The 20,608-nt window shown below is 40.8% G+C and overlaps 1 protein-coding gene across 1 annotated transcript in view; it reads left to right on the plus strand.

Moving 5' to 3' along the window:
- Positions 1-20,608, plus strand: part of SELP (selectin P) — a 37,834-nt gene that overhangs the window by 17,084 nt on the left and 142 nt on the right. The window contains 9 exon segments of the mRNA NM_001287149.1: positions 1,604-1,789; positions 3,953-4,138; positions 7,524-7,709; positions 12,884-13,069; positions 14,429-14,641; positions 15,734-15,919; positions 16,559-16,678; positions 18,925-18,955; positions 19,986-20,041. Coding sequence (NP_001274078.1) covers positions 1,604-1,789; positions 3,953-4,138; positions 7,524-7,709; positions 12,884-13,069; positions 14,429-14,641; positions 15,734-15,919; positions 16,559-16,678; positions 18,925-18,955; positions 19,986-20,040 — 1,349 coding nt within the window. The 3' untranslated portion in view covers position 20,041.

Here is a 20,608-nt window from a genome sequence, read left to right on the forward strand (position 1 = left end):
CGCTGCCTTTGCGTATGGCTCCAGATGCAAATTTGAATGTGAACCAGGTTATCAAGCGAGGGGCTGGGCCTCACTCCACTGCACTCGCTCTGGCCAGTGGACTGCACCCCCACCAGCCTGTGAGGGTAGGAGTTTCCTTTAGTTGCCCCCTTCCACCCGGGATAGGGTTATGGCACTGTGAAAAGATCAGGGGCTCTTCACCTCAGGATAGCCTCCTCCAGACTGACACTTGAACAGGTTGCCCAACCTCCAGGAAGTATGCTTTTCTCATCCATGAAATGAGCTAAGAATTGTCAGGTGCTTTTGTGAGAATGAAATATATAAACAGTACACAATTAAGCACGTGTAAAGTAGCTAGCATTAGACTAGGCATTAGATTTCTGCCTTTTTTCCCCTTCCTGACTTATTGGTAATATAGGCTGTGGGACAAGTCCTCTACTTGAGAGGAAGTCAGAACACTGGCTATTAGGACAAAGAGGGGGCTTCCCCATGATCTTTTGGAGGCGGCTTTGACTATGGAGGGAAGCACACTGCAGTGGCAGAGGCTGTGATGCAACCCTTCACAGTTGCACAAGAGCACAAAACTGAATTCTGTACAGTTGCCTCATACCCTCAGCTCATGAGGCAGAAAGGGGGGAAATTGAGGATTGGATCAGTGAGTGCCCAGAAGACCTAGATTACAAGCCCAGCCCTGCTACTGTCCAGATATAAGACCTTAGGGAAATAACAATTCTGAACCCCACTTTTCTCATCTGTAAAGGAAGAGAGAAGCACTAGAGGATCTTTGGTTCTTAGAGGCCCCAGTTCTATAAAAAGCAAAGGTCTAAGCCCCGGGTTTGATGGGGGTCTTCATACTATGAAAAAACCCAGGAATAGCCTGGAGACAAAATGCTTTATCAAGGAAGCACATGAGGAAACCAGTCTTTATCAGAACTGAGGTCACTCGGGGCTTAATTTTGTGCAGGAACTCCCCTTGGGCTGCACTCACTTTGGCAATTGAAGTCTGATGAGGATGACATCCTGTGTTTCAGAGACATGGCCCACTCAGGATCATTTCATAAGCCTAGGCAATTAATAGTGTGTCAACAATAAGCTATGTTATTCCAGCTTTTCCCTTAAAGGTCCAGCCTGTTCTGTATCTATTCTTTCCATATCCAATTCCACAAATATCACCAATAAATATTTAAAGAGTACCTTTGATGTACCAAGTACCGCCTAGGCCCTGGGATATAAGTATAAATGACTGAGCCCAAGCTCAAGTAGATTGTGGTCCAAAGGGCAGCAGTACAGTAGTGTCTGCACAGTGCAGACTCACTAGACATTAGAGCTCACTAGAGGAGTCCCTACCCCTCAGCTGGGGTAGGCAGGAACAGCCTCCCAAGGATGGTGAAGTCTAAGCTGAGATCAAAGGGCAGGTGAGTGATCTAGGCAAAGAGGTCATAGGACAGTGATCCAGGCAGTTTCCCTTATGGTAAAGGGAGGATTCAGGGTTCTGAACATACTGATAATATGGGTAGGAAAGATGCATCTCTTGAAAGGCTCTCCTGAGAAGGAACTGAGCCCTTCCATTACCCAGTTTCAGATGACAACTTTCTCTATTTAGCTGTTGCCTGTGGGCCACTGAAGAGTCCTGTTCATGGAAGCATGGATTGTTCCCCATCCTCGAGAGCATTTCAGTACAACACCAGCTGTCACTTCCATTGTGCTGAGGGTTTCAGGCTGGAAGGAGCTGACCTAGTCCAGTGTACTGACTTGGGACAGTGGACAGCACCAGCCCCTGCCTGTCAAGGTACTGTGACATTGGAACTTTCCTTCTGCATCTCTCATTTCATTAAAGGCATCACACCTACATTTAGAAGTCATTCATTTATTCGTCAGACATTCACTAAGAACTACTAGTGCCAGGCCCTCTTTGTGCTGCCCTAGGGATGAAAGCCTGGGTAAAGCACATGTTCAGGACAGCATATTAGAATTCAATGTGAAGCTTGTGCTGGTTGATATAGTGGGTTGGCATGAAGGAGTTGGGGGTTGGGAGGAAGGAGGAATGACGCATGAAGCAATGACGTGGGAAGGTAGAAGAGTAATGGGCAAGGCATTTGATCTAGTTCTGTCATTTCCTGGCAACAAGCTTTTGATCTCTCTGAAGTTCAGGGCCTCTTGTAAAATAGGAGCATTTGTGGTTGTGAATTAATGTGTGTTTTACAAGCAAGTTTAAGTTTAAGCAAGCTTAAAACTGCTATGAGTTTTACAAATGTATGTAAAATAATAATAACATTACCTTATATATCATATATCTGTGATCTGATTTTACAAAGTCATCTTTCAATAGTTCACGTTTTCATATTTGCTCTTTCAGATTAAAGGCATAGGGAAGTCACTAGGATTATTTTTATGAGGGTTACTCCACACAGAAGACATGCCCCAGGAAGGCAGTGTTGGCATTTCACGTTGCTATTTACTGGGCTCCCCGGGCAGTTTATATGAATCCCCTGGATTCATAAATGTGTCCATGAGTGGATGAAAGGATAAGCCAAATGTGGTTTATATGTACGGTAAATATTATGTAGCCTTAAAAAGGAAGGAGATTCTGACATATCTAATAACATGGATGAACCTCAGGGACATTCTACTAAGTGAAACAAGCTGGTCATAAAAAGACAGATAAGGATAAGGTATGAATGCACTCATGAAGTCCCTAGAGTAGTCAAAATCATAGAGAAAGTAGAAGAGTGGTTGCCAGGGGCTGGGAGGAGGGTAAATGAGGAGTTCCTGCTTAATGAGTATGGAGTTTTAGTGTGAGGTGATGACAAATGATCTGTAGCCGGCTGGTGGTGGCGGCTGCACAACGACGTGTTACTTTTTATTAGTGAACTGTGTACTTAAAAAACAGTGAAGTGGTACATGGTAAATTTTATACTATGTGTATTCTACTGCAATAAGAAAATAGAAAAACCAAAAAAATGAGGCAGTGAGGGAGTAGATGACCATGCGCCACGATGGTGAGGGAATGGGATGTGTCGTGAATGTATTGTCCGAGAGACAAAGACACAGAAGGGCCCTTTGCTGTGCTTAAAAGAGAGGGAGGGATCTTAAGGGATCGCTGGGGCCATTTTTGTCTCCAGGCATGTAAATGTCATCACACTCCAGGGATAGTTGGATACTCTCTTAAACTTCCCAAGATATGGTCTCAATAACTCCCTTGCCAGGTTCCAGGTGTTTTCTGCTATGATGGTCAGGGTCTGCAACTATGTGTACTTTTAATAGTATCGTTACTATCTATTACCACCATAGCTGCTGCTGCTTGCTGCTACCAGCAGATAATATTTATTGAGGACTTTATAGTCTATCTCCATAAGATAGTTACGATTATTGTTCCCATCTTTAAGATGAGAAAAAACAATGTATTAGAATACACCTATGACCTTCTATTTTATATGCTTGAGATCATAGCATATATATATAATTTTTATTCTGCTTTTTCACTGAACGTTGTACATCGAGACACCTCCCATATCTAGGTGGAATATATCATTATTAGTGACCTTTAATATTCCTTTCATCGACCCGCCATAATTTATTTTCAGCTTCTGATTAGTGGCATTTGTGTTCATTTTCAATATTTTGCTCTTACAAGTAATGTTTCATTAAAAAAACCTCTGAATTGATTTTTTGATATCCATCTTGATTACATTCTTAGCATACATTCATGGGTCCAAAAGCATAATCTTTTAAAAGTAATTCATGCATCTTGCGAAAATACTTAACAATGGCTTAGAATTTTCCTTATAAAATCCCTCACGTGCCATTGTGATGGATGCTTTTCTCATCTTCCAGTTTAAACACACCCCATTCAGAAATATCCATTCTTGGCACTAGAAAGAATAAAAGGGTGAAAACCAATGAGTACTTGTGTATTACTCTGTCCTCACTCTCTTACTTCCTCACCTCATAGCTCTGCAGTGCCAGGATCTTCTGGCTCCAAACAAGGCCCAGGTGAACTGCTCCCACCCATTTGGTGCCTTTAGGTACCAATCAACCTGCAGCTTCACCTGTGATGAAGGCTTACTCCTGGTGGGAGCAAGCATGCTGCAATGCTCGGGTACAGGGAACTGGAGTGCTCCTCCCCCAGAATGTCAAGGTAAGGTGAATTCTTTCTGGCATCTTGTAATCAATTGTAGGCTGTATTTTAAAAGGCTATATTTTAGTGGTGGTGACTGTCTAAGGACCAGAAGCTTGAAATGGACTGGAAAATTAACAAACACTTTCATCCTGTAACTCACTGATTCCAAATGCAGGTCCTTTAGTGGCCAGGCATATAACATGAGCAGCACAATGCTTGGCAATAGGAGATAGGGAATGGCCCCTACTGTAGAACCTGGGGGCTTCTATCATAAACCAGGTACACCATTCTCTTGGCTAAAAACAGTGTCTAGAAAGGAGGCCAGAAGAAAAAAAATAGCTTCAGGATGGTTGTCCCAAGGCTGACCCGGCACTTTGTTCCTAGGAACCATAGAGTATATGGCAGAATGGGGGCAACCTACAGGTATAATAGTGCAATGAGAGGGGCAAAATTCATAGGTGCCTGGCTGCAAACCTCCTCCAAGTTCTGTGTAGGAATGGAGAAATACACTCAGGATACTAAGTGAAGAGTGATGAAAAGAGGAAGATTTTCTCTAAATGCAAGATTATAGAATCCTCAGAAAATAAAACATGCACATTCAGCCTCAAGATGTAAATCTGCATTGTACTTGACCAAAAAGAAAGCCAGGATAGTCTGCCAATATTTTATGAAATAGAACTGGTTCTAATCACTTGTGTTTGGGATCTGAAGGCCAGATACACTTTTTATACTCCCCATTCCTTTCTCCACTCAATGTGCCAAATTCTTCAGTTAAATTTATGCCAATATCACTTTGTTTTTATTTTTTAAACAATTTTATTTATTCATTCAGGAGAGACACACAGAGAGAGGCAGAGACATAGGCAGAGGGAGAAGCAGGCTCCTCACAAGGATCCTGATGTGGGACTCGATCCTAGGACCCCAGGAACACGACCTGAGCCAAAGGCAGATGCTCAACCATTGAGCCACCCAGGTGCCCTGGCAATATCACTTTTATGAAGCAAGATTTTCATTCATAAAAGCAACAGAAATATAAGAAAAAAAAGAAAAAATCCTCTTAAATACAGCCTGAAATAGGCATGGTTAGCATTCTTATATGAATTCTTCCAATATTTTTCCCGTTCACTTTTCCCTCTATGCAATTAGTATTTTTATGATGCATATGCAATTTTAATGATAAAATCAAATAGGTAAAATACTAGATAATTCTGCATTGTTTGCCTTTGCCTTTCACTTTGTACAGACTTTTAACATCTGAGTGAAAGCAGGTAGACGTGTTTTTAATGAAGAGGAAACCACTTGCTATTCAGGTCACACACCAGTGTGTTCACACACACACACACACACACACACACACACATATACCCCACTGTTAAGTAAGGTCAACAGTGAATAAATGAGGGAATGAATGAATGAATTCAACAGAATTGGACATTTTTCATTTCCAGGCACCAGAGAGCATGGCAAGCCACTGGTGCTGGGGTTGAGTACACCCTGCAAGCACGGTCTGGAAAGATCAGAGTGAGGCTTGTGACCTTGACTTCTCTGCTTTAATACTGGCTACACTGAAGCCTGGATATATTACAAAGTCCATGGAGCTTTAGGGAAGAACTCAGAATCCCTGAGGAAAGTGATCACACTGATTAAAATACTTCCACAGAATTCTATCACAGTAATCAGAGTTTATAGTTCATTGCCCCACACTGTCCTGCCTGTGGGTGTTTCACAGCAAGGAGGTTGACACTCACCATGGCTTCCTGTGACCTTCCAGTTCCCTTCTGCTTTTAGCTCTTTGTTTACTCTGACTGAACTTTCTCCCTATTGTTGCTGGGTGAGCATCAAGTGAAATACCCAAATGTGGGTTGGGCAGGAAGGTACATGAGGCTTGCAACCCTCTAGCTGTTGTAAGACTTCTGAGAGAATGTTATCAGACAATTTCCCCTTTCAATGTCCGCTTTGCCCTGTTGTCCTCTGATATGCACCCCAGCTATCAAAGGCAAGGCCACAAAATAGCTGGAGATGGATTCCATGGCCCCAAGACTCTCCCAATATGTCTTTACAGGTTACAAGCTTCTTGAGTTGTCTCCTCTCCTCTCTCCCACCACACACACATATACTGAATAAAAGATGTTTCAAGTGGCAGAAAATGACTAAGTCTTTGGAGAAGTTGATCAGGTTGAGGGAAATGTAGCTGCAAAAGGAGGGGGGAAGGAAAGAGAAAGATATAAAAAATACTCTTGGAACCTCAAGCAGTTCAAGTCAGTGACAGAAGAATGGCCCCGGGTTCAACTCTACTGTCACCAACTCTGGTCTAAAGCCATACACAAGTTAATCAGACCAAACAGTGAAGAAGAAACCCCTAAACCATGCATTCTTTTAGTCTTCATTTTTAATGTCAACATGTTGAACCTGGGCATTATAGCTTAATTAATTGGCACCGGGATATCTCAACAGCTATTAACATTTACATACAGTGTTTTTGCTTTTGAACCTTGTAAAAAATTTTGGGGAGCTGTGCAATGCCATTCTCCACATTTTAGATACTGAGGCCCAGAGAGGTTAAGTGACTTGCCCAAAGTCACAAAGCATGACCTCCAACCCAAGCAAGTCCCCTAGCACTTCAAACTCCATATGTTTAAACTGTGGTAAAGAACCATGAGATCTAATTTACCTTTTTTATAAGTGAACAAGTAGAGTCACTGGAGCTGGTCATAGGATGACACTGATGGGAAGAGTATTTGCAGATGGCCAGTTACATTATGTGCCTACTATGTATCCATGATTTTAAAAATATTTTTAAATTTAATTTTTACATATGATTTAATTAACTTATATTTTATATAACTAAGGATCCCTGCAAGGCAAGAAGTATTATTTTTCCAATTTCATAGATGAAACAACTGAAGTTCAGAAAGGTCTAGAGACACATTGCTGGTAAGGAACACAACTAATATTTGGACCCAGATTCTTTCTACCCCTTAGTTGGGGAAAAGAGCTTTTGTGAGGGGAGAAAGTATTTTACTTCGTTTTCCTATTTCCAATCATTTGTCACTGCTTTTTGGCAAGGTCATTAGGTCTTTTTTCTGAAGGTGTCAAGGAAGCAGCTACTTCCATGCCTGTCCAGGGACACCTGAAATGAGCTGCATCACTATATTTCCAAACCACCAGCTCCCTTTTAGAATAGCCTCTAAAGCTTTTTGTGGGTGAAGGTTTCAGAATGCCAATCAACTGTTAGCTGCTGCTATTTTATATGCCCAAGACCTCTAACTGGTGATAAAACAGCATGAAATTCAAACAATCATTTATAACCAAATACTGCCCCTATGTGTGCATATACACTAATTTCAGGTTACTGTGTTCTAAAATGACCCCTTCTCTCCTCTGTCTACTGTACCCATGATAGCCATGAGCTGCACACCTCTGCTAAGCCCTCACAATGGAACAATGAGCTGTGTCCAGCCTCTTGGAAATTCCAGTTATAGGTCCACATGTCGATTCACCTGTAATGAAGGATTCTCTTTATCTGGACCAGAAATATTGGATTGTACTCCATCTGGACATTGGACAGGCTCCTCACCAACATGTGAAGGTAGGATCATGGATCTCTCCTTTCTTATGGCTTCTCAGCTAATATTATAGAGGGAGAAATCACCAGGGATTCGTGTAAAACTGTTCTTAAGATAAAAGAAACACACTCTCCACAAAGCATAGTAATTTCTGTCTTGCTCTCTGAATATTCCTATAACTTTAAACATTTCAGTTTCATATATACTTTAATATCACTATGACATTTGATGTTTGCCACCATCCTGAAATAATGGGGAAAGGCGGTGTTCTCTCCATTTCCCAGATGAGGAAGCAGAGGCTCAGGGAGGTTAAGTAACTTGTTGCAACTCACAGCCTTAGTAAGTGACAAAGCTCAGCTGTCACTGGACTTTTACTTCCTTATAAAGTGTTTTTCCACTGACTATTCCTTCCTACATTCACCTTCAGTGAGCCCCACTGAAGCCCCACACACTGAGCTTATGCAGGGATGGATGGGATGTCATCCCTGCCCTTGAGGACCTCACAGGCTACTTGTGCACTTCTGTCCTGGCTCTGCCTCCACATGGGCTATGAAGTTCTCTAGGGCAGGAACCATACCTTCTTCATCTTTGTATCCTTTGCAGCAAGTAGACAGAAGTGACTATGTGACAAATTCTTGCTCAGATGCAACTTATCATTTACTGGTTAAATTTACTCGAGCACAAACCCTATTGACAGTGAATTGGAGGATCCTCAAAGGCAGGAGCTGGATCCTACTATCTTTGTTTCCCCAAAAACATCTGACTAACACAGTCCCTAGCATTTAGTGTACTCTAAAATAAAAGTTTACTGAAGTAATTAATGCACAGCTCACATTTACTTTCAAACGACATCATTGGTCCAATTTATTGTTCTGTGTACTCAGTAATAATAAAACCAGCACTAATAACTAATGTTTATTGCTTGTGTGATAAGTATCTATTTATTTATTTATTTATCTATTTCATAGATAGAATCTCATCCGATCCACACAACATGGTTTTTATGATCCCCTTTAAAAGAAAGAGTAATGGAGGATTTGAGAGGATCCATAGGAGGCAAAGGCCAAAGAGCTGGGAAGTATGGAGCTGGATTCCAACCCAGGTCTCCCTGATTCTAAGCTAGTTTTGACACTGCACTGCCACCCAGTGGCAGTGTCCATAACATCCCTGGTCAGTCTCAGTGTGTTCTTTTCTTTCTTTTTTTTTTTTTTTTAAAATTTTTTATTTATTTATGATAGTCACAGAGAGAGAGAGGCAGAGACACAGGCAGAGGGAGAAGCAGGCTCCATGCACCGGGAGCCTGATGTGGGATTCGATTCCGGGTCTCCAGGATCGTGCCCTGGGCCAAAGGCAGGCGCCAAACCGCTGCGCCACCCAGGGATCCCCTCAGTGTGTTCTTTTCTACCGGCCAGCAGCCAGGCTGCTACTCTAAGGGCTGAAATGAACTTCAGAAATGGCAATGCCTAGCAATCAGACAAGAGAATGTGTTGGTAGAAATCTATTAGTGTTGTGTGAAAAAATAGCTGAAATATTGCTTATTCCTTCTTGTGGAGTGAACACTAGATTAATACCCAAATACCTATATTGCTCTTCCCCAAATCCTGTGCCATATAAGTCACATCACACTCTGTGGGCTTCAGTTTTCTAGATTCCAAAAGGAGAGGAGTGGAAGAGCTAATGTCTGAACTCTCTTCCCTGGTCAGGAGTTCTGAGGTTGAAAACATAGAATGCTGCCATCAATCTAGAACACTATGAGGGACAACACCAAGGACTCATACTTCCCCACTTATTTCTCATTTGCTTGTTCATTTATTCCATCAACATTTACCATAGGCTATATTTTCCCACATTCTGCATTAAGGCTAAAGAATTTAAAATGCCAAAAATTATCTCACTAAAATTTTAAATCACGTATGTAACCAATATAGTTGTTAAACCCATAACCTCCAAAGCTCCTGTTTCCTGTTATCTCCTGCAAGCACCCCACAGCCCTGCCCAGGGCCAAGAGCCAATCCTGACTGTGGATGGCAACTTGAGATGACTGTGGGCTTCAAAACTGGCAGCCTTGTCTGAGCCTGATCTTGAGCTCCAGTTTTTGTGCTTGTGCTTTCATCTCATTCTCCAAATTTATTTTCTGGATTTAGACAAATCATTTCTCTTCTTTTCCCACATGCCTGAATCCATAAGTTTTAACCCTTCAGCTTTGACCCCAGAACACTGATTTTTGCATAGAGTTTTGTGGATCTAGGCTATATATCAGAGGGGCTTGAGGGCCATTGAGTTAGCAGGACATTGTAGCAGGTGGACCACTCAGTCACCCATTTCAGAGTGCAATGTGAGATTTCCTTTTTGATTGGTTCCAAAGATATTTCCTTTTTAGCTAGAACACCAGTTCTTGGGCCCTCTGCTGTCAGTTGATGACCAAGGACCAGTGAACCTAATGATTCATGAATTTACATGCAATTGTATGTGCTTACCTCACTGATTACAGGAAAACATCAATGAAGGTCATTGTAGTAGACAGCGCTGCCTTAGAAGTTCATAAAAATAGAACCCTAAGCATGTGATAAAAGCAACTGTTATCTGTTTTCTATTCTTCTTATAATTGTTTGGGTTTTGGTAAAGTTTTACAGTAGGCTTAAGAATATGACTATTTTTTCAAGTTATCCAAGAGGTCATTCCTTATAAACTTCTATGTACCTCATCAAGGCTGCTTCTCAGTCAGGAAAACATACTACCTTACTTGATTCAAAGTCAAATCTTTAAAGTTATTTGGAGGCCTTTGTTTGGACAAGTTTAATTATTACCTAAGAGAGTTAGAAACTTTCATGTACAAAAACAAAAAAAAATTTAAGATTTTATTTATTTATTCATGAGAGACACAGAGAGAGAGAGAGAGAGAGAGAGAGAGGCAGAGACACAGGCAGAGGGAGAAGCAGGCTCCATGCAGGGAGACCAACGTGGGACCCGATCCCGGGTCTCCAGGATCACGCCCTGGGCTGAAGGCAGGCGCTAAACCGCTGAACTACCCAGGGATCCCACAAAAACAAAATTAAAAACTCCCAAATACCTGTATCTACAATCTTGTCAGAACAAGACTAACAATATTGAGACCAAATCAATAGCCCCCAAGTGGATTTAATGCTATAGGTCACACGAATTAAGTTTTTCAAACAGTAACTCCTCCTGTTTACTTTCAGACATAAAAACATTCGTTAGAATGCACTCAAATTAAATTGTGCTCACTAACTTATTCATTCATTTGACAAACATTTAAGAGCCCTTACTAGGTGCCAGACCCTATTTCCTGGAATGCAGTGTTGAAAAGAGCTGACAAGGTCCTCGCTGTCCTACAACTGACATTATACATTTTCTTGGGCTTAACTATGAAATCCTGAGAGAGTCTGAAAAAGTTGTTTTGGTGAAAATGTTCAGAGGTGATTTAATGTCTATGACTTATATCAATAGACATATTCAATAAATGTTTGGTAAATGAAATTGATCTGCCAGACATGGAGTTATTAATTACTCAAAATGTGAGCAGTCTAAACTGAAATTCAGTATATTACTTTGGTTATTTGAATGGATTCATGCAAAGAGTCATGATCTTTTGGTGACTAGCCTATAACTGAAAAACACATGGGCCAACATATAAAGGCCAGAAATATCACTTTACTATGAGGCACTATTTAAGACTTCAACAGGTTTTATTTTGTTTTGTTTTAAAGGTAAAAATGCTACACAAAATGAGCCTGACTTGACCAAGGCATTGCTTTCAAATAAATAACTTGGATTTAAAGGAAGAATAATCAGTTTGTCAAATATTTGATGATAAAGAATAGTCTTATGTCAGAGAATTTCATGGAAACAAACACATGATCCTAACAGAAATATATGACCATAATAATTTATAAAAAATTTTGAGGGAGGGCAGCCCCAGTGGCTCAGCAGTTTAGCGCCGCTTTCAGTCCAGGGCCTGATCCTGGAGACCCAGGATTGAGTCCCACGTCGGGCTCCCTGCATGGAGCCTGCTTCTCCCTCTGCCTGTGTCTCTGCCTTTCTCTCTCTCTCTCTCTCTCTCTCTCTCTGTGTCTTGTGAATAAATAAATAAAATCTTTAAAAAAAACTTTGAGGGAAATGGTTATTAAATTAAAATTCATTTATTTGTCCATTTGGCAAATGATTGCTGAGTACTACCTCTTGAGACCCAGTAATGTCAACTGTGAAAGACACAAAGCTTTATGGCTCTTGGGATTTTTTCTTAAGTTTTTTTTTTTCATTTTAAATAATCTCTATACCCAATGTGGGGCTTAAACTCACAACCCCAAGACCAAGAACTACATGGTCTTCCAACTGAGCCAGACAGGTGCCCCTGGCTCTTGGGTTTTAGAAGCATTCCATCCAATAGGTGAGGGAAAATATGGCATATGTTATGACAGCATGTGAGTTCAAACAAAAAACTGATGTGTTCAGAGAAGACTTCAGGCTGCAGTGAGCAGCAGAGGCTCTACAAGAGGCTGTGTTCAATTGGATCCTACAGGATCCAATGGGTAGGATTTTTTCCAGTGAAAATAGAAATTTAGGGCAGCATGAGCCAAAAAACAGAGGCAAGTATACATGAAGTCAGTTCAGAGAATTTCCAGGGACTAATCTAGCTTGACCAGGAAGCTTTCAGCTTTCTTGTGCTGTGGAACTATGGTATTAAAAAAAACCATTCTGGGTATCCAAGTGGAGGAAATGGTTTAGAGCAGAAGATGGTCATTGATTTTTAGATGTACTAAGTTTAAGGAGATGGCAGGATATCTAAGAGGAAGTAGTTCTAGGCAGGAGGAAGAGCAGGAGTGGAATCCTGGACTGCACCCATCCAGACAGGATAGTGAGAACCATGGGAGGCTTGCAGTCTCTGAAACACAAGTGCATAGAGAAGAGGATGAAATTGTGGGTTTTAAGTATGACCTTGACTTCTTCATTTTTGTAACTTCCACCTATACTTTCATCTGTGAGCTCACTATCCCTCCCCCTGCCACTGTAGCAAACGATCTGTGCTATTTATTGTGGAATGCCTGCTGCCTAGCAAAATACCTGACATAATGGGTGCTCAATACATATTTGTTGAATACATGAATGAATGAATTCAGTGCAAACCAAGCTTCTGAATAAACTTGAAGATTGTTACAGAATTTATTTGACTCTACAGCCATCAGATGCCCAGAATTATTTGCTCCAGAGCGAGGAAGCCTGGCTTGTTCTGACACTCATAAGGAATTCAGCGTTGGCTCCACCTGTCATTTCTCCTGTAACAGGGGCTTTAAGCTGGAGGGATTCAATAATGTTGAATGCACAGCTTTGGGAAAATGGACAGCACCTGCACCAATCTGCAAAGGTAAAGTAGTATACACTCACTGAGACAGTTCTTCTTCCAGAAATTTCTTCAAAAATAACAAACACTTATATAAGTTCTTTCTTACTATTTGACAGGTACACATCATAATATTGTTATTGTGAAAGCTCCCTTTCTTATTTTAAAATGAGTTATCTATTGAGATCTAGGAAACATAGCCTATGGATTTAAAAAATTTATAAGGTGTGACAGGACTTCTTATTTTTGTGAATAAAAGATATATTGATTCTTTTAAGGTTTTACCTATTTATGAGAGAGAGAGAGGAAAAAAAAACAGCAGGGGGGAGGAGCAGAGGGAGAGGGAGAAGCAGGCTCCCTGCTGAGCAGGGAGCCTGACATGGGGTTTGATGCCAGGAACCCTGGATCATGACCTAAGCCAAAGGCAGATGCTTAACCAACTGAGCCACCCACGTGCCCCAAGATATATTAATTTTTAAGTAGAAATTTTCTTTCATAATTTTCACCTCTTTTTCTGAGACCTTTACAGAGTCGATTGAATAGTCTCCATTGCTTCATTGCCAGGAGGAGTAGAAGGGGTGGAGTCACTGATCCAGTTTCTCAAATCAAGGAACTGAGGTGTAGAGGGGTCACTGAGCATCTTTCTGCCATATGGAAAGCTAGTGGCAAAGCCAGTGGCATCATGCATACCTCACATTTCATGCTGACCTTCTGCCAGCAGATAGTGCCACCTCCCAACAAAGCAGCAAGGGCAGGCAATTGGCCTATGCATATTTTGCTTTCTACCAAATTTCTTACATTTCTGCACCAACTCTTCAATTTTTATTACTTTTTAAAAATATTGGTAACATTGATCATTCCCCATCCCCTATTCTTCCTCTGGTCTAGAGAATTATCTCTCCAAGGATAGAAAGATAGGTGATAGAAAGATAGATAGATGATAGATAGATAGATAGATAGATAGATAGATAGATAGATAGATGATAGACTTTTTTTTTTTTTGAGAAAGTGCATGAGCACTTGGGGTGGGAAGAGGCATAGAGGGAGAGGGAGAGAGAGAATCTTAAGCAGACTCCATGCCCAGTGCAGAGCTCATTGCAGGGCTCAATCTCATGACCCTAAAATCACAACTTGAGCCGAAATCAAGAGTTGAATGCTTAACTGACTGAGCCACCCAGGTACTCTTCTCCAAGAATATTTTTAAGTATTTTTTCTCATCTGGTTTTCCATACCTGAGATTAACAATTTTCCTTAACTTCCTTGAGGAGCTATTGCGAGAGCCTCCCTTATTACGAGAGTGGAAGGCGGTTTATCGCATGTTAGTCTTGACTCTGTTATGCTCCGTTTATTGGGAGCTCTCTAAATGGAATCATGTTTTCACAGCAGGCATAGTGTCAGCTCCTACTTCAAAGGTTCAGTGTCCAGCCCTCATCACTCCAGAGCAAGGAACAGTGTCCTGTAGGCACCATCTGGGAACCTTTGGTCTGAATACCACTTGCTACTTTGGATGCAAAGCTGGATTCATACTCATGGGAGACAGTGCTCTCAGATGCAGACCTTCAGGAAAATGGACAGCAGGAACGCCAACATGCCAAGGTAATGGGAAAGGAACAGGCAGCCGATGTTCAAAGATACAGGGGAAGAGCTATTCAAAGAAAGCTCTGAAGCTATCTTCTAGCTGGCACTCACACTTAAAATTGTACCTGCCTGTTGAAATTCCATCCAATCCCAATGACCTCCATGTCAGCTCCTCCATGAAATCTACACCAATCCCAGTTGGAGGTAACGTGCCACAGGCATGTCACTTCTCCCCTTGCTATGTCACAAGCCAATGCCCTAGCCTCAAAGACATAAAGGAGGAAATATCTGCAAATGTCCGAATGTATGAAAACAAGCATGCCGAACATGAAACGAACTATAAGAATTTGCAAATACAAGTTGCAATTCCATTAACTATGTGATAATGTAAACATTCCATATTTTCATAATTGGAGTCCAACTAAAAAGATAAGCCATCATGATACTTCTGGCAGAGCTGTCACACCATATGTGAAGTACTATGTCTCCTCCATGTTGGATTCCCCACAAAGACCAGAACAGTGCCTTGCAAATGTCACTATTGCTCAATAATGTTTATTTGAGTTAAACTTAATTTCCCAAGCTTTAGTTTCCCATCTACAAATTAGGGACGATAACCTGAAGTTCCCTGAAGGAAAATTTAAAAGAGGGAGGCAATCTCTACTTCCTTCAAACTTCCAGAGGCAACTTTGCTGAACAATTCCTATTTTAATAAACACCTGCTGACATGCCAGCTAATTATCAGTGGTAGTAATAATAACTTTTAGAACAGTATTTTTGAGAAGTGAAATTTTGAAAACAGTATTTTTATAGGTAAATTGATCAAGCCATTAGTAGGTATTTATTGAATGTTGCTATGTGCCCATCCTAGTTCTTTGGCTACTATTCTCTGAGTGAGCGGACATCTTAGAATGTGTGATGTTGGAGGAGCTGGTATGAATGTCAGAAGTGGCTCATCTACTTTCTGATCTTTTACATTCTACCTCACTTGCTGCCAAAACTAGCCAGATTACAAACGAAACCATAAAAAAAAAAAAAAAAAAAAGAAACCATAATCTCTATTACCTTCATTCTCCATGTTGGTTTTTCCTGCATTCTTTTTCCCTGCAGCTATCAAATGCCCTGAGCTGCATATTATTGAGCCAGGCGTGATGAACTGCTCCAATCCTTGGGGAAATTTCAGCTATGGATCAACCTGTAGCTTCCATTGTCCGGAGGGCCAGTTACTTAATGGATCAGCGAGAACAGCATGCCAAGAGAATGGCCAATGGTCAACTCCCATGCCAGCCTGCAAAGGTATATTTTCCGTTTGGTTAGAAAGTCATTTTGAGAAGGAACATAATAAAATCAGTGTTTCATTTCTTGCATTTCTGACAGTGGTCTTACTTTCCATCACTGGGTTTCCCCTGCATTAATAAATATTTTGTGACAAATCAAGCAGAATCTCCTTGCCTTCTGCAGAGCAGTGGGAATTAAATTCAATGACTGTATAGACAATCACCACACCTTTTTTTCAAAGCTCGGATTTGTCAAATGAATCCTTTCATTTCTTTATAATCTTTGCGTAATACTTCTCGATCCCAGGACCCTAGGATCATGCCCTGAGCTGAAGGCAAGACGCTCAACCACTGAGCCACCCAGGTGTCCCAAACTTCTACTTCTTTAATCATTTTATTCATTCATTAGGTCTTTCCCCTGTATCCTTTGGACATTATGTTTGATATTTAATCATTAGGAATAAAGTCAGGCCCTGCTTCCCATTCTGTTGTGGTAGTTTTGTGGCTTCTAGATCTCTCCTGCTACGTTGTCAACAGTGCCAGGACCTTTGATGATCATGCTTGATCTCACATCTCAGAATTCTTGGGACATCTTCTGGAAGAATGATGGTCTTTTGTGCAACACAGTTCTTATGCCCTGTGTGTGTTTGTTTTGCAGCAGGGCCATTGGCAATCCAAGAATCCCTGACTTACTTTGGTGGAGCAGTGGCTTCTGCAATAGGTTTGATGACATGTGGGACACTCTTGGCTCTGCTAAGAAAGCGCTTCAGACAAAAAGGTAAATAGGAAAAAGTCTTCTCCTTCTTTTCTTCTTTCTTATTGTTTGGAGAGGAGTGGTGAAACTACAACATCAGTAGTTCCTGTTTGAAAAAATTTGCATTTAAAGAAAACAAGCCCAAGAGAAGTCATCTTGGAATCTGACTGCCCATCAGAATGACCTTTATGAAAGCACAGATCCTCATAGAGAGAGACATAGACATAGTCCTGGAAATCCAAGTTTCTCAAAAGCCCTCCTCTCCAAATTCTGATGAGGCCAGTTGGTGCATTGGCACTTGGGAACCTCTGGTCTAGGTAACCTTAGTTATCTCTAGGACTAACTGGAAAGTGTCATGTTCTCCTCCATCATAATTCTCTTATGTGATAGTTATTTATTGATCAATGGTGTTAGGTAGTTAGTGCCTATGAATCAGAAATGCTGTGGAGGAAATGAGAAATAAAGCTAGAGGTGTGAAGAGCAGCTGTTTAGTCATGACCTGGTGTGATACTCTAGGACATCTGTACATTCTTATGAAAATGTGTGGAGCTAATGCTGGACTGAAGTAGGGAAGAGACCCAATGGATGAAGACCCTCTATAAGGGAGCTGTGTTTACCAGACTCTTCATCAAAGGAGGAGCTCTGGCCTAGGAGTATAAGAGGCGAACTGTCTCTTAAATGTTAAAACAGTCTTTCTCTGTCTGCCTCAGATGCTCAGCCCATGAGCTCAGAAACCTCTTTTCATAAGCTAATGGGTCTCTTCATCATTTCTCATGGAAGGTAACTATGGGCACCTGAGGGGTTAGGACGACTCAAATGCAGGTAACTGAGAATGGCTGTTATATCTGATGGAGTTTTTGTGAACGGAGGACTTTCAGCACCCATTCTTAACTGCTCAAGGACAGAACCTCTTGTTCTATACTTTTGAGCTCTCTCCATCCACAGTCATCATTGCATTGAGGCTGGTTTTCTAAAGCTCCTTCATATACTCTTCCTGTGAATGGGTGAGTGGGACAAAAGACACAGCGTAACACTCTGCTTCAAGAGTAAAGAGCCACAACCAGATCTTCCATGTAACATTTCTGTTTATTTAACCAAATCCAGAAGGTAGAGGCAAGACCTCCTAACCCTCTAGATCCAACTCTCATGTAGGAATCACACTATTCCTGCATTTTCCCCAAATTCTTTCTTTAGTTTTGAGACATTGCTAGAGAATCCTCCAGACTATGAAGAGAGACCAGCAGCCACCCATCCTCCAATATCTTTAATAATAAATAAGCTCATTTGGGAGAATAGGGAACTTTTTCTTGACCTGTCCCAAGGTGATTTTAAACTTTCTAAGATTCTATGGTCAAATATAGGAAAATGCTGCATACATGTCCTGCAAAATCAAAATGCATAGTCATTATCACCTTGAAGACTCAGCAATGCCCTGTAATAAATGTACTTGTTCATCTTCATTTGACCTAATATTTTCTTTTTTTAAAATATTTTATTTATTTATTCATGAGAGAGAGAGAGAGTCAGGGACACAGGCAGAGGGGGAAGCAGGCTCCATGCAGGGAGCCTGATGTGGGACTTGATCCCAGATCCTGGGATCATGCCCTGAGCCAAAGGCAGATGCTCGGCCACTGAGCCACCCAGGCATCCCAGACTGAATATTTTCTAAATTTATTTAGCCATGAGATGCTTTCCCCCTTTTATGTATCCATGGGATGGTTGACAGGCCTTCTGCCATATTTAAAGTTTCCACTCTCAGAGTCGATCATTTAGATTAAGATAGGAGGCTCTCGTCACTTGTGTTACCAGAGAAGGAAAATAGCCCTTGTTATATTGGTATGGATTTTTTTTATGTGATTAACTTGCCCAATTAGTGACTGGAGGGAGTGTGACACAGGTTGCAATGATAGGGAGCCACAAGTGCCAAAGTAATAGGTTTCAAGAACCAAAGATCTCAATATCAACAATAACCAAAAGTAGCCCAAAGGCTGAAGGCAAGGACCAGAGGAAAAAGAAGAGGTTGTCACTGAATGGGAAGAGAAGAAAGATGAGAAAACTCTAGATTACATACTGTCAAATGTTTAATTTAGCCTAACAAAGGCCCTACCTCTCAGAGAGAGCTTGTTCCTAATATACTCTTGACAATGAACCCATCTGAAAATCAGTTTACTGACTTTCCCCAATAACTCCTACCACTGATGACCTTTCTCCTGCATATAGTTTTTTTTTTCCTTTTCAACTGATCATTTGTGTCTTCTTGCTTATTCCAGATGATGGGGAAAGCCCTTTGAACCCTCACAGGTAAGATAGACATGTTTCATGAATGATTAAATTGGTAAAATTTGGATTTTTCATTCACTGTAATATATCAGAATGATTATACATAATGACCCCTTTCTGCAACACATCTTTTGCAATGTCCCCTTTACTAATTCTAAAGTAAAATACACAGATAACATATCCTAACCAAACATAGTGTTTTTAAAAATCGGTAAGTGCTCTAATTATAAAGCAAAGCAGAGACAAAGGGGTAAGTGATGTGTAATAGAAATAAAACTCTAAAGCTGAGAAACTACTCTAATGGATGCTATGAGGTTATCAGAGACTTGCACCTTTGGACATAAAGACCAATAGTTAGGAATACCGTATCAGTGTCTCAAACAGCATCAGAGGCATTGTCAACACCAACTTGATTTTTTTTAAATGATGAATGACTCTGGTAAAGGATTGGAAAACCTGTCATAATCTTCCCTCAACTCACATGGCAATTGTATTCTAAAAGATGCAAAAATATATATTATTTATATCTAAAGCAATTAAGTTCTAGGCTCAGATGTTATTCACCTACAGGAATATTGAATAGATATTCTAAAATTTTATGGAATGTATGATAATTCTTTTGTGTCCAGTGCCTATTGGGATATCCAGCACCCCTAGCCCTTTCCCAGTGTCAGCAGAATTCTTGATAATTGTGAAAATTAAAAAACACCCATAGGAGGCAGTACTCCCATTCTTTGAAAACTATGGCCAGATGATCAAATATCAAAGCTGGGCATGTTCTGAGGATTTCTTCTCACCAGGAAGAGCCATAGCAGGTATTCTAGTACCTAGAGTGTCAACAATAACTTCACGTGGGTGTAAGTGCAGTGTAAATTACCCAGAGCTGCTACGTGGGATCTCAAAAATTTCTTAGGCATTTGTTTGTGTTTCCCTTTAAAGCAGAATTCCAGGGTGGGGTGGTAATCCACAGTCTCTGCGGAAAGTATGTGCTGGACTGTGGTCAAGGATCAAGCACTGTATGGCAGGTCATCTTTGTATTTCTGTTCTTTAGCCATCTAGGAACATATGGAGTTTTTACGAATGCTGCATTTGACCCAACCCCTTAAGGTAAGTTACCTATGAAGATATTTTTGAAGGAAATGGACCAGTAGGGTAAAGAGAAAGAATATTAGAACTTGATGTTTCATCATATAATTATGAGTTAGATTTTAAGCATGTATTAAGTTTTTAACCCTTGAAGGAAATTGTGTTGGCAGCAGGGGACAAGATATGTCAGTAGACTGATAATAGAAAGTAAGTTTATTTGAGGATTTCCATTTCCTCCAGGATAGAAATGTTCTAATAAGATATAATTATTTCAGGGTGTATGACATCCCCATTAATGGCTGCTTGAAGGTATTAACAACACCATGGTCCTTGCTTGGTAACCAGAAGTCATACTACTGGAAAAAATTTTTACGAACTTTTATGGAGCTAATCCCCTATGTGACTTGCTGGGAAAACAAAAATAATCTGGTGCATTCTCTCCTCCAAAAAGCTCAGTGATAACTGGGTTTCCTAAGGAAAGTAGCCTAGATGCCAGAAGGGATTGTGTTGATCCTCAAGGGACAGATATGCTGAGAACTAGCTAGCTAGCTTGCTTACTTTTAAGGAAAATATAGTTATTTTAATTTC

The sequence above is a fragment of the Canis lupus genome, chromosome 7 (genome assembly GCF_011100685.1).
Source record: "Canis lupus familiaris isolate Mischka breed German Shepherd chromosome 7, alternate assembly UU_Cfam_GSD_1.0, whole genome shotgun sequence".
Lineage (NCBI taxonomy): Eukaryota > Metazoa > Chordata > Mammalia > Carnivora > Canidae > Canis > Canis lupus.